Below are 12,902 nucleotides of genomic sequence, written 5' to 3'. Positions count from 1 at the left end.
TAACTTGATTACATCTGCACCTGTTATAAATAGATGCAAAGTGTTCATCTGTGTTCAGATGGTACACAAGCAAGCGTGCGCTAAGATCAGGTAAATTATGCTCAACTGTTTTATTAATGATGTTGAATTTAAATGAGAGCTGTGATTTTTTTGGAGGTTCAAAGTACTGTTGTATCTATCTACCACACAATTCCTCAACTATACAATTATCTTGCATGTGAAATATATGAAAAGAAAAACTTAAATTATGATCTAAATTAAATATACTGTAATATGTTTCTGGATATTAATCTAGGTGTTGGGTGTAGAGTTCTGCCATCTGTCGGTTAAAGAAAAGCCTAGTTTAAGTCAGAAATGGTTTTGTCCATAGATGCTCAGCAGAGGGCGATAGATAGATAGATAGATAGATAGATAGATAGATAGATAGATAGATAGATATATCTATTCATTATACTGGATGTGGCCAACTGCTAGTGATGGGATTTATGGCTCTTTGAGGGGATCCGGATCTTCGCGATCCGTTCCTTTCAAAGAGCCGTTCAAAAGAACGGCTCTTTTGGCTCTTTTTAAATATTTAGTCAGTTTTAAGAAGCCAGCTTGGAGGCATCTCAGTTTATCCTGGAAATAATCACTGGGAAGAATGATGAGGTGAGATTTGTAGTCAAATAATTAAAACTCAGATATCACACACCAATATCAATATCAATAAACTTTGCAAATAGGACATCAGCCACTTCAAGTCAATGAACAATAACAAAGTGGGCTGCAATGAATGTCTGTGTAAAACAGCTTTTTTTCAACGCTCCTACCCAATGACAGAGGCATGCAGGGTTTTTTTCCACTGGAGTAGTCACGTGAAGGATGCGTGCACAACTAATAACTAATATCATCACGCTATAAAGGGTTTGCCTGCGCTGGGTGCGCCCCTCCCCTATAACTGTTCTGTCTCGCGGAGGAGCTCATTTGTGTGCATCTGTGTGAAACGCATAGGAAAAAAGAACGACAGAAAGAACGGCTCCCCTCCAGCCGAGACTCGGCTCCCATCGTTCATGTTTATGAGCCGTTCAAAAGAATCGGTTCGTTCGCGAACGTCACAACTCTACCAACTGCTTAAATCATAACTTTTGTGATGCATTTTTGAGAATTTATATCAGGTTCGTAGCCAGCCTATTGAAAGGGGCGGGGGTTATTTTTTTTTCAAAAAGTGGACCTTTTTGCAGTTTTTCTCCGTCTTTTGTATTTAAAGAGACAGAAATTTAGATGTTTTTGGAGGGACGCTCATTTTTAAATCATACCCTGTCTATTGCATCAAAGTTTGTTAATACTATAATTATGGGGTGGATAATGTTATCAGCTGTTTATTATTCATGCAAACATTCTAAACGATTCTAAACCGTAAGTCCCGGTGACGCAGAATGAATAATTTAATAATGTCTAACTCTAAAGAGTCTGCTGTAGACAAATTAAACGCATGGAGGAAAGACATTCAAGAAGAAATAGAGGAATTTGAATGGACTGAAGAATGTTTAAAGGCCCAAAACAAATCATAAACACACGGCTTAAATTATTACAGTATAAATGGTTGACAAGGGTTTATATAACACCTGAAAAACTCAATCATATGTCTAGCCATATTCTTGATATATGTACAGAATGCCAAAATTATAAAGGGAGTCTGATTCACTGTCTATGGGAATGTTCTGATATACAGACGTTCTGGAAGGATGTCATAAACTGTTTGTCAGAACGGTTTAATCTTAAAATACCACATTGTGCCAAACTTTGTGTACTGGGAATATACAGGTTTCTCACAAACAAAGAAACACACTAGACTATTGGACTTTGGATTATTACATGCCAGAAGAGCCATTGCTGTGAACTGGAAGAGCATGGAAGCACCTTCTATTAAACAATGGATAAAAGAAGAGTGCATTGGACTGGAAAGGCTGACTTATATCTCCAAGAGTAAAATAAAGGACTTTGTACAATTATGGGAGCCATACATGATTATTATATCATATGTAAAGTAGGGCCATGCCATTATTCTTTTATTTTTTTATTTCTTCTTTTACATTTGTTTTTATCTTTTATTAACATTTTTAATTAGATTTTCTTGTAACTTAAAATGGCAAAATTATAAAGGAACTCTAATTCAATGTCTATTCACTGCCGCATTTCCCGCCGCATCTTCCACCGTGTGCTGTTTTTTTCTCTTCCTCATTGTCTTTTAAGAGCCACCGACACCGCACTGAACGAGACCGTTTCGACTGCAATAATGAATATAACAAATAGAGCGTAATCTACATGGGGTTTTCCCTTGAGTTCCCAAAACGTATTTCCTGACTTCTATCAATTGTAGTTTTTTACACAAGCAAGCGTGCGCTAAGATCAGGTAAATTATGCTCAACTGTTTTATTAATGATGTTGAATTTAAATAAGAGGAGAGCTGTGATTTTTTTTGGAGGTTCAAAGTACTGTTGTATCTATCTACCACACAATTCCTCAACTATACCATTATCTTGCATGTGATATATATGAAAAGAAAAACTTAAATTATGATCTAAATTAAATATACTGTAATATGTTTCTGGATATTAATCTAGGTGTTGGGTGTAGAGTTCTGCCATCTGTCGGTTAAAGAAAAGCCTAGTTTAAGTCAGAAATGGTTTTGTCCATAGATGCTCAGCAGAGGGCGATAGATAGATAGGATAAGGGGAAAAAAATCATCTATGCAATTTATTAATACACACAATATTGTTTCTCTTTGTAATTTCTCATAATCTGGAATTTAATAAATAATTAAAATGTCTTTTCCTCTCATGCTCGTAATCACTGCCAGTGTTTTGAAGCGACTGATTTATGCACAATCTTGAGCGCTTGGGCATAACACGCCTGTCTATATATTATCCATTATTTTTCTGTAACTGACCACATGTGAAGACAAAAAAAACATTTTAGTTAATATGAAATCACTTAATATTGATAAAGGCAACAGTAGTTGCAAAAGTGGTACAACATGTGGTCTTGTGATAGAAAACAAAAAAGTTCAAGTTTAAATAAATGCTAGAAGTTTAAATCATCTTCACTTAAAGTATAACAAAGAGCTCTTCGGGTGAGTGGATGGGTGGCTCTTAAAAGAGTCTTTGGGGTGTGTCTCGGTGTCGGACTGCTCTACTTGGAGCTGGTGTACTTGGTGACGGCCTTGGTGCCCTCAGACACGGCGTGTTTGGCCAGCTCCCCGGGCAGCAGCAGACGCACGGCGGTCTGGATCTCTCGGGAAGTGATGGTGGAGCGCTTGTTGTAGTGAGCGAGACGAGACGACTCACCGGCGATGCGCTCGAAGATGTCGTTGACGAAAGAGTTCATGATGCCCATCGCCTTCGAAGAGATCCCGGTGTCAGGATGAACCTGCTTCAGCACTTTATACACGTAGATGGCGTAGCTCTCCTTCCTGGACTTTCTGCATTTCTTTCCTCCTTTCGCGGCGCTCTTGGTGACGGCCTTCTTGGAGCCTTTCTTCGGCGCGGACTTCGCTGGTTCAGGCATGATAATGTTTTCGACTCAAACTCTTAGATATCAGTAGCAGGCTGAACTCATACCGGGCTATTTATTCACTCGCCTATGCTAATTCTGTGGGACCTTGTGATTCCGTGTTGTCATTGGTCAGACCCATAAACTTGTATTTAATTGGATCATTCAAGGCGTTATGAACTGGAGCAGAGCCAATCACAGGCGCTTAAATCATAGCTCCACCCACCACTCCATGTTTGAACGACACCCACCCGACTGGGTTTCCTTTGTTTCATTTCCCGCTATTTTTATAATATTTTGAGAAAATAAATAGTTACAGATAAATATCAGGCACACATTTAATATGAAACTATTATAAAATCAATAAGGAAATCACGGAGGAAAAATACCTATAAAGCATCGATTGTTTAACTGAACATTGAGCGTTTACTTTTGTTCTTTTGCATTTTTGACAATTTTCATATTTAATACTGTAATTAAAGCTGCTTTGACACAATTGGTCTTGTTAGAAACACTATATAAATAAAGGTGACATGACTTGATAACCTGGAGCTCTGTTGCTATACAGTTAACAGAAATAACATTCGCCTTTATCTTCTGCACCATTCTGCTCGAATTCTTCAACGTCTGTAGCATTAAATTTTTGAGGCTTAAATCAGATACCATCTTTTAACTTAAACAGATTATAATAATCATGCTATAATATCTTTTATTTTTTTTGTTTCAATGAAAAGTACCCAGTGTACGGCTGTTTTAAGGCATCGTTAATGTAATAACATAATAATAGCGTAAAGCATCTCTAAAACATTATCTGTAATCAACACTAAATGTATTATTTGTAATAGAGTTGTGACGTTCGCGAACGAACCGATTCTTTTGAACGGCTCATAAACATGAACGATGGGAGCCGAGTCTCGGCTGGAGGGGAGCCGTTCTTTCTGTCGTTCTTTTTTCCTATGCGTTTCACACAGATGCACACAAATGAGCTCCTCCGCGAGACAGAACAGTTATAGGGGGAGGGGCGCACCCAGCGCAGGCAAACCCTTTATAGCGTGATGATATTAGTTATTAGTTGTGCATGTTCATTGCAGCCCACTTTGTTATTGTTCATTGACTTGAAGGGGCTGATGTCCTATTTGCAAAGTTTACAGTAGTAATAGTATGTAGTATGTAGACATTTCCATTTTATTTATTCTAATTGTATCTACTTTAAATACTGTCACTGTATAAGCAGAGGGATTTGTGCAACCCTATGGAATATAGTCCACACATGACAAACGAGGTAATAATCAATATTTCAGAATAATTCAAACTCAGATATTGGTGTGTGATATCGGAGTTTTAATTTTTTGACTACAAATCTCACCTCATTTTTCCTCCCAGTAATTATTTCCAGGATAAACTGAGATGCCTCCAAGCTTCTTAAAACTGACTAAATATTTAAAAAGAGCTTCTTTTGAACGGCTCTTTGAAAGGAACGGATCGCGAAGATCCGGATCCCCTCAAAGAGCCATAAATCCCATCACTAATTTGTAACGACTGTGTAAACGTAGTTCTCATGTTCAGCACACAACAGCAGCGCGAGCTCTTTAAGTGAGAGTGTGGGTGGCTCTTAAAAGAGCCGTTGGGTTTGTTCTCTGATCTGAAGCGGTTTATCCTCCGAAGCCGTACAAGGTGCGTCCCTGTCGTTTGAGCGCGTACACAACGTCCATGGCGGTGACGGTCTTTCTCTTGGCGTGTTCGGTGTAAGTGACGGCGTCGCGGATCACGTTCTCCAGGAACACCTTCAGCACACCGCGGGTCTCCTCGTAGATCAGACCGGAGATGCGCTTGACTCCACCGCGGCGAGCTAGACGACGAATGGCGGGTTTGGTGATTCCCTGGATGTTATCGCGCAGCACTTTACGGTGACGCTTAGCGCCTCCTTTCCCCAGCCCTTTACCACCTTTGCCTCTTCCAGACATGATGAGATGATCTCTGTTCCAGTCAAACGACGAATACAAATACAGAAAAAGTGCTGCAGGGAGCCGTTTTACAGTTGTTTACAGGACCTTACTGAAACCAGCTGAGCGTCACATGACTCACCCCTCCCCCTCTAGTTCGAGCAGGAAACGATGTGGGTTAACGCTAATCCTGATCTTACGATTACTCTCTTTTTTTATTTTTAAAATGTTTTATAAAATAATTTAATGAGAAATGATTTGTTAGAGCATATGAACATAATATTTACATATGTGCTCATTTGACAGACGCTTTTAACTAAAGCGATTTGTGTATAATGTTGTTTCCTGTGTGTGTGTACATCTTCCATTATCAAAATACAAACGTGTTGTAATAAACTTCTCCTCTTTTATTTAAAAGGGGGGGGGGGGGGCTATATGGAGGAGCACAGGCAGTGGCGGACTGGGACAGTAAATCAGGGAATCTGACTCCACCCCAGGCCACCTCTGTTGCTGCAGTCACCACACAATTCATGTGTCCACCAGACTGATAAACTATTTGGCTCTTTCAGTTGTTTGAATTGGGTGAAACTTAAAAAATAAATCAAAATCCTTAGACTGTGGACGGGCAAAAACATCATATGGAGTATCAAGGCATTCACTCTCTATCATCTTTCCCCGAATCTCTCTCTCTCTCACTCTGCACATTGAGTTTCTCTGCAATATGAAATAAGCACTTTCAATAATCTACCTTACAACCCGAATTCCAGAAAAGTTGGGACGTTTTTTAAATTTTAATAAAATAAAAACTAAAAGAATTTCAAATCACATGAGCCAATATTTTATCAACAATAGAACATAGATAACATAGCAAATGTTTAAACTGAGAAAGTTTACAATTTTATGCACAAAATGAGCTCATTTCAATTTTGATTTCTGCTACAGGTCTCAAAATAGTTGGGACGGGGCATGTTTACCATGGTGTAGCATCTCCTTTTCTTTTCAAAACAGTTTGAAGACGTCTGGGCATTGAGGCTATGAGTTGCTGGAGTTTTGCTGTTGGAATTTGGTCCCATTCTTGCCTTATATAGATTTCCAGCTGCTGAAGAGTTCGTGGTCGTCTTTGACGTATTTTTCGTTTAATGATGCGCCAAATGTTCTCTATAGGTGAAAGATCTGGACTGCAGGCAGGCCAGGTTAGCACCCGGACTCTTCTACGACGAAGCCATGCTGTTGTTATAGCTGCAGTATGTGGTTTTGCATTGTCCTGCTGAAATAAACAAGGCCTTCCCTGAAATAGACGTTGTTTGGAGGGAAGCATATGTTGCTCTAAAACCTTTATATACCTTTCAGCATTCACAGAGCCTTCCAAAACATGCAAGCTGTCCATACCGTATGCACTTATGCACCCCCATACCATCAGAGATGCTGGCTTTTGAACTGAACGCTGATAACATGCTGGAAGGTCTCCCTCCTCTTTAGCCCGGAGGACACGGCGTCCGTGATTTCCAACAAGAATGTCAAATTTGGACTCGTCTGACCATAAAACACTATTCCACTTTGAAATAGTCCATTTTAAATGAGCCTTGGCCCACAGGACACGACGGCGCTTCTGGACCATGTTCACATATGGCTTCCTTTTTGCATGATAGAGCTTTAGTTGGCATCTGCTGATGGCACTGCGGATTGTGTTTACCGACAGTGGTTTCTGAAAGTATTCCTGGGGCCATTTAGTAATGTCATTGACACAATCATGCCGATGAGTGATGCAGTGTCGTCTGAGAGCCCGAAGACCACGGGCATCCAATAAAGGTCTCCGGCCTTGTCCCTTACGCACAGAGATTTCTCCAGTTTCTCTGAATCTTTTGATGATGTTATGCACTGTAGATGATGAGATTTGCAAAGCCTTTGCAATTTGACGTTGAGGAACATTGTTTTTAAAGTTTTCCACAATTTTTTTACGCAGTCTTTCACAGATTGGAGAGCCTCTGCCCATCTTTACTTCTGAGAGACTCTGCTTCTCTAAAACAAAGCTTTTATAGCTAATCATGTTACAGACCTGATATCAATTAACTTAATTAATCACTAGATGTTCTCCCAGCTGAATCTTTTCAAAACTGCTTGCTTTTTTAGCCATTTGTTGCCCCCGTGCCAATTTTTTTGAGACCTGTAGCAGGCATTAAATTTTAAATGAGCTAATTAAGTGGATAAAAGTGTCCTTTAGTTTTCATTTTATTAAAATTTAAAAAACGTCCCAACTTTTCCGGAATTCGGGTTGTAATTATGCAACCATCAATTGTATGTCCCAATGATCACAGTCCTACTACGGATGACCTTATAGATCATAAAAGCACATATATTTTTCTAAGAGTATAGCAGCATGTTTAGTTTTGCTTATAGCTTAAACTTTCCCTGAAGGATCGTGCCCTGACTCAAAAGCTGAACTGTCCTCCCTCTCTTGTTCAACAGCAGGAGCACTAACAGCACTAGTTACTGCTGCTTCCTTCATCACCTTCAAAATAAATACGCATTGTACACTAGGATACATATTGTAGACTAGAAATGGAAAATCACAATTTCTGGTCAAATTTGGCACTAAAAAAAATACTGTATCAGACAAACCCTAATGGTCTCGAGCAACCCAAAAAGCGTCCCCGTTTTTTTCATCGAAACGCAAAAGCCAAAACCTCATCCCCTCTTTCCTGTCCTCTCCACATTGTCTGTTAAATGACCTCTGCTCCAGGTGAGTCCAATCAGTCTCTCCTCACATCAATAGAAAAGAGAACACGCTGTATAAAGTTCACATCTGCCAGATCACAGCCAATCAAAATTAATAATCCCCCATATTTATTACAGTAATTAGACAGTCTAAACTTTTTTAACTGGATGATACCAAAAAGTTACCATGGTATTTTTAATGGCAATCGCTTTGAAAGATTCAGGTTCTAATTTCAAATTAAAAAACATTTTAGAAAGTTCTACTGAATAAATTTGATCATATATACACTAGTCAAAAGGTTTTGATCAGTAAGATTTTGTAAGGTTTTATAAAGAAGTCTCTTCTGCTCACCAAGCCTGCATTTATTCGATCCAAAGTAGACTTTTTAGAAATATTTTTACTGTTTAAAATAACTGTTTTCTATTTGAATATATTTTAAAAAGTAACTTATTTCTGTGATCAAAGCTGAATATTCAGCATCATTACTCCAGTCTTCAGTGTCACACTAATATGCTGATCTGCTGCTCAAGAAACATTTCATTCAATTCAATTCAGTTCGAGTTTATTTGTATAGTGTTTTTTTAAGATAATGACGAGTTAATGATAATGAGAAGCGGTTCTTCGGTTACAGGTAACAGCTCTTTCAGTAATTTAGTGGGTACAGGATCTAATAAACATGTTGTTGGTTTAGATACAGTGATAAGTTTATTTAGCTCTTCCTGTCCTATAGTTGTAAAGCACTGCAGTTTATCTTTGGGTGCGATGGATGAAATTGAAGTGTAAGACGCTGTAGAATCTACATTCGCTATTGTATTTCTAATGTTATCTATTTTATCAGTGAAGAAATTCATAAAGTCATTACTATTTAACGTTGGTGGAATATTTGAATCAGGTGGCGTCTGGTAATTTGTTAATTTAGCCACTGTGCTAAATAAAAACCTTGGATTGTTTTGGTTATTTTCAATGAGTTTGTGGATATGCTCTGCCCTAGCAGTTTTTAGAGCCTGTCTATAGCTGGACATACTGTGTTTCCATGCAATTTTAAAAACTTCCAAGTTAGTTTTTCTCCATTTGCGTTCAAGACTACGAGTTACTTTCTTGAGAGAGTGAGTATTACTGTTATACCATGGCACAGTACGTTTTTCTCTAACCTTTTTCAATTTGATGGGGGCAACAGCTTCTAATGTATTAGAGAAAATAGTGCCCATGTTGTCAGTAATTTCGTCTAATTCATGTGTATTTTTGGGTACAAATAGCAGTTGAGATAGATCAGGCAGGTTATTTGTGAATCTGTCTTTGGTGGCTGGAACAATAGTTCTGCCCAGACGGTAACGCTGAGACTAGTAGACGGTGGGCCGAGGGTCCGTATCTGCTTTACTTTTCGAAATGAATGATCCCCATGGAGGGAGAACCTGGATTTGTAAAGTTGGGATGGTTGTTTTATTCTCAACGATATGAAAAGTGTTGCCACTCCCATTTATTGCACATTTTCCCCGAAATCATAATGCACGATCCGTAAATATGCAGGCAAACGCGGTTGCCTACTATATTAGTTGAGCCAATAGCGCGGCAAGATACTGACATGGGATTATTACTATCCAATCAGATGTAGTTTATTTAGAACAGCTGTTACACGAATGATTTAGCTATCAGACACGAGCACCAGCAGCGCATTGATCGTCAAGGACATTCTTTGTGTGATTGTAAGTATTCATTTAATTAGAATATATTTATATAAAATGTTTGTTTTGTACACTGTGTTGTTCAAACGTGTGTAAGCGTCTCGTTAGTGTCGTTTTAAGTAGGGTAACGTTTCAGCTGGCGAACTAGCAGTAGCCAGAGCCGTTTAGAATATCATATTTAACTGCTCTGGCAGTAAATCGCATCATGCGATTACATATTTGATTTGGTGTAAACATTACATTCTAACGGTGACACTTCGTCCAACTCGCATAGACTACAGCTCCACTTTATGTTGGTTGATAATTATCTCAGATCGTTTTGCAAACGTTCGCCAAAAACTCAAGGCGAACATGAACCTGTTGATGTTTAAGACATATATATTTAATTACCAGTTACATCTGACATAACGTTATAGAGTCAGTATCCTAATAATCTAATCAATATTCAAACTGGAGAGCTAAGAACTCTAACGTTAGTTAGAACTGTATGTATTAGAAATAAGATGATCACAATCAAAGAACATAAACTGCATGCAAAACAAACAAGATTATAAGTATAACTATAAAAAAACATAGACTATCAAACAAAGCAGAGTTATAATGTACATATCCTGTCATACAGATTTACTTCTGCAAGAGTAGCAAACACACATCTCCCCACATGTGTACATGCATACACACATGTGCCCTAGTCATCTTCAAGTGACTTATTGTCACAGTTTACACACTGACAGAGGTTTGTACATGGCAGCTCATGCAGTTTACATGTGCATCTACCTTTAACACAATTCATTTTTTACATGAGCAGTGCACAAGTTCCAGTATGGCCTCTGGAGCTGGCGGAAGAGTCATCCAGTCTACTCCGTAGAAATCTCCTACCATCTTCCAGCCATGATTTACAGGAGGAGGAATGTCTGGCATGCACTCAAGACACCTCCTGTGTACTGCAGCCTGATAGCTTGCCCGCTGGATGTGTTTATGCAAGGAGTCTTTGTTTGGAGGCAAGTCTCTCTCAGAACATTTACCTGATTTGAACAGGTTAGCCCTTGCAATATTGACATCTTGGCAGTCCTTCTGATCATATAGATCACACGTGTAAGCTTCCAGAGCCTCACATAGTTCTGGTGATGGGGTGAAACTTGTTCCTAGTTCTCTAAACATGGTGATGTATTCTGTTTTTGAACTTAGTTTTTTGTATGCTTTTTCTTTTCCAACCTTATGCAGAGCGCTCACTGTGTCACATCCAGAAAAGGCATGCAGACCTACAAGGGCATCACATTTGTCTTCGCCAAGATGGGCATGTAGCTTGGTAATATCAGGAATGTGTGTGTCATTATTGTCCCAGACAAGAGTCACCGGCACTTCATCACTGATTTTTTCAGGGATGTATATTTCTCCCCTCTCCATTTGTAGATGAGCAAGGGCAGTATCATGCTCAAGGACCTGGGAATTAGATGAGCAGTGACCCAGACCATTTAACAGCCCTATAAGCTGTGCAGAGCCAGTCATATGCCGAACTGCCATTGCAAGTGAGCACTGTTTAGGCATGAGCCACCTTCCTCTGGTTGCCAGGGTAATAATGTCCTGACAAGTGGACACTATTTTTCTGTTGTCCTCGTAAGTGACATCAACACGTTCATCTGATGGTTGTGATGACATTCCTGATATCCATGCAATGAAGTTAAAAAGTTGGTGAGGCACTACACTCATGCCATTTTCCAGTGTGAGATCACTTGCTGTTGGAGGCCATGGTAGCTTTGGGTATATTTTTGATGTATTTTGAATGATTTCTTTAAGTGTCATTGCTGCGTGATATAACTCCCGAGAATCATCCGTGGTGTTGGTGCCATTTTCTATATTTCCTTGACTTGTCATTTCTCCTTCACTTTCTTCAGATGAGGAGGAAGCAGAGGAGACGGCAACTTCATGCACAATTTCGTCAGCTGACAGATTGTCCACATATACAAGGTAGGTTGTGGATGCCTTCAGGAATTTCAAGAAGGGATGAGACTTGTGAAGTCTTGACTTAAGTGAGTGTGCCTTATAAGCTGCAATGTTCACTAATTTTGTGTGTGGTCAGATACCGGGTATAATCTCGATAGCAAGTGAAGTGATACCGTGCTTCACTAGCCACCAAGTCCCTGTCTTGGATATGGAGAAGGAGAGACTCGTCCCTTTTCCCTTCAGCGGCGAGTAGCAATTTCCCGGCATGGAGTGTTTCACACTGTGTTAGCTTTTCTTTTACCCTTTTCCTACTGTGTGACTGAACCTTGTACTTCTCATGTTTGCATATAATGCATTGTACTGGAAGCAGGTGTGGGGCCCGCTTGAACGTGCAGGAATCACGGGCGTAAGATCTCAGAGCCCGTGTTTTAACTGGAGTTGCATCACCATCCTCTGCCTCTACCACTAAAAGTGCAAAACAATAGATTTAGGTTCTGCACCCTTCCCCACATTACTGATTAAAGAAAAATGGTTTGTAACTTTCGGCAGGGTATATTGGTTCCACCTGTTCCCTTAACATGGGTAATAAACCTGTTTCACAGCTTTCAGGTGTCCGTCCTTGTTGATGTTAATGAGGCCATAATAGGAAAGGTTCATTTTTGCAGGGTGTTTTTATTATATTAGTTAATTCATTGTGTAGCTATATTAAGTTAACTCAAATCTAAACTCCCTGAAGTCCTAGACTCAATTAAACCTACTTCCTTCATATCTTTCTTTTTTCTATCTATCCTTCTTTCTAGATTTCTTTCTAACCTTTTCTTTTTTTTTCTTATCTATTTCTTTTTTTCTTTCTACCTGTCTATTGAACTTTATTGCCTTAACTTTTGGGCTAGGCTTTAAGCCAACTTAAAAGTTTGCCAAAACATTTCAAGTAGTTTTTTGAACTAATCTTATGTTGTTACTGCAACTACACTGCACATATCTGTATGTGTTGTTCATACTGTATATCTATTCTGCTCTTATATAATATTTAATTTATATTACTGTAAATACTACTTTCTTAACTGTATATTACTGTCCATTCTG

The 12,902-nt window shown here is 39.0% G+C and overlaps 2 protein-coding genes and 1 long non-coding RNA gene across 3 annotated transcripts; 1 reads left to right on the top strand and 2 right to left on the bottom strand.

Annotated features, from left to right (window-relative positions):
* Positions 1-3,123: 3,123 nt before the first annotated feature.
* Positions 3,124-3,565, bottom strand: LOC132133958 (histone H2B-like). Its single transcript, XM_059546867.1, has one exon. It carries the CDS (start codon positions 3,544-3,546, stop codon positions 3,172-3,174), a length of 375 nt encoding a protein of 124 aa, XP_059402850.1. The 5' UTR covers positions 3,547-3,565; the 3' UTR covers positions 3,124-3,171.
* Positions 3,566-5,136: 1,571 nt separating this feature from the next.
* On the bottom strand, positions 5,137-5,495 carry LOC132133977 (histone H4). Its single transcript, XM_059546886.1, has one exon. It carries the CDS (start codon positions 5,493-5,495, stop codon positions 5,184-5,186), a length of 312 nt encoding a protein of 103 aa, XP_059402869.1. The 3' UTR covers positions 5,137-5,183.
* Positions 5,496-11,207: 5,712 nt separating this feature from the next.
* Positions 11,208-12,902, top strand: LOC132133980 (uncharacterized). Its single transcript, XR_009429304.1, has 4 exons — positions 11,208-11,401; positions 11,495-11,633; positions 11,768-11,840; positions 11,953-12,902. It is a non-coding gene; the product is annotated as an uncharacterized LOC132133980 (long non-coding RNA).

The sequence above is a fragment of the Carassius carassius genome, unplaced genomic scaffold (genome assembly GCF_963082965.1).
Source record: "Carassius carassius unplaced genomic scaffold, fCarCar2.1 SCAFFOLD_79, whole genome shotgun sequence".
NCBI classification, from domain to species: Eukaryota; Metazoa; Chordata; class Actinopteri; order Cypriniformes; family Cyprinidae; genus Carassius; species Carassius carassius.
Note: the sequence above shows the minus strand (reverse complement) of the source record. Positions and strands in the feature narration are given on the sequence as shown.

Bases quoted from the DNA above. Each gene is read 5' to 3' on its own strand.
- LOC132133958 (XM_059546867.1), bottom strand. From the start codon at position 3,546: ATGCCTGAACCAGCGAAGTCCGCGCCGAAGAAAGGCTCCAAGAAGGCC.
- LOC132133977 (XM_059546886.1), bottom strand. From the start codon at position 5,495: ATGTCTGGAAGAGGCAAAGGTGGTAAAGGGCTGGGGAAAGGAGGCGCT.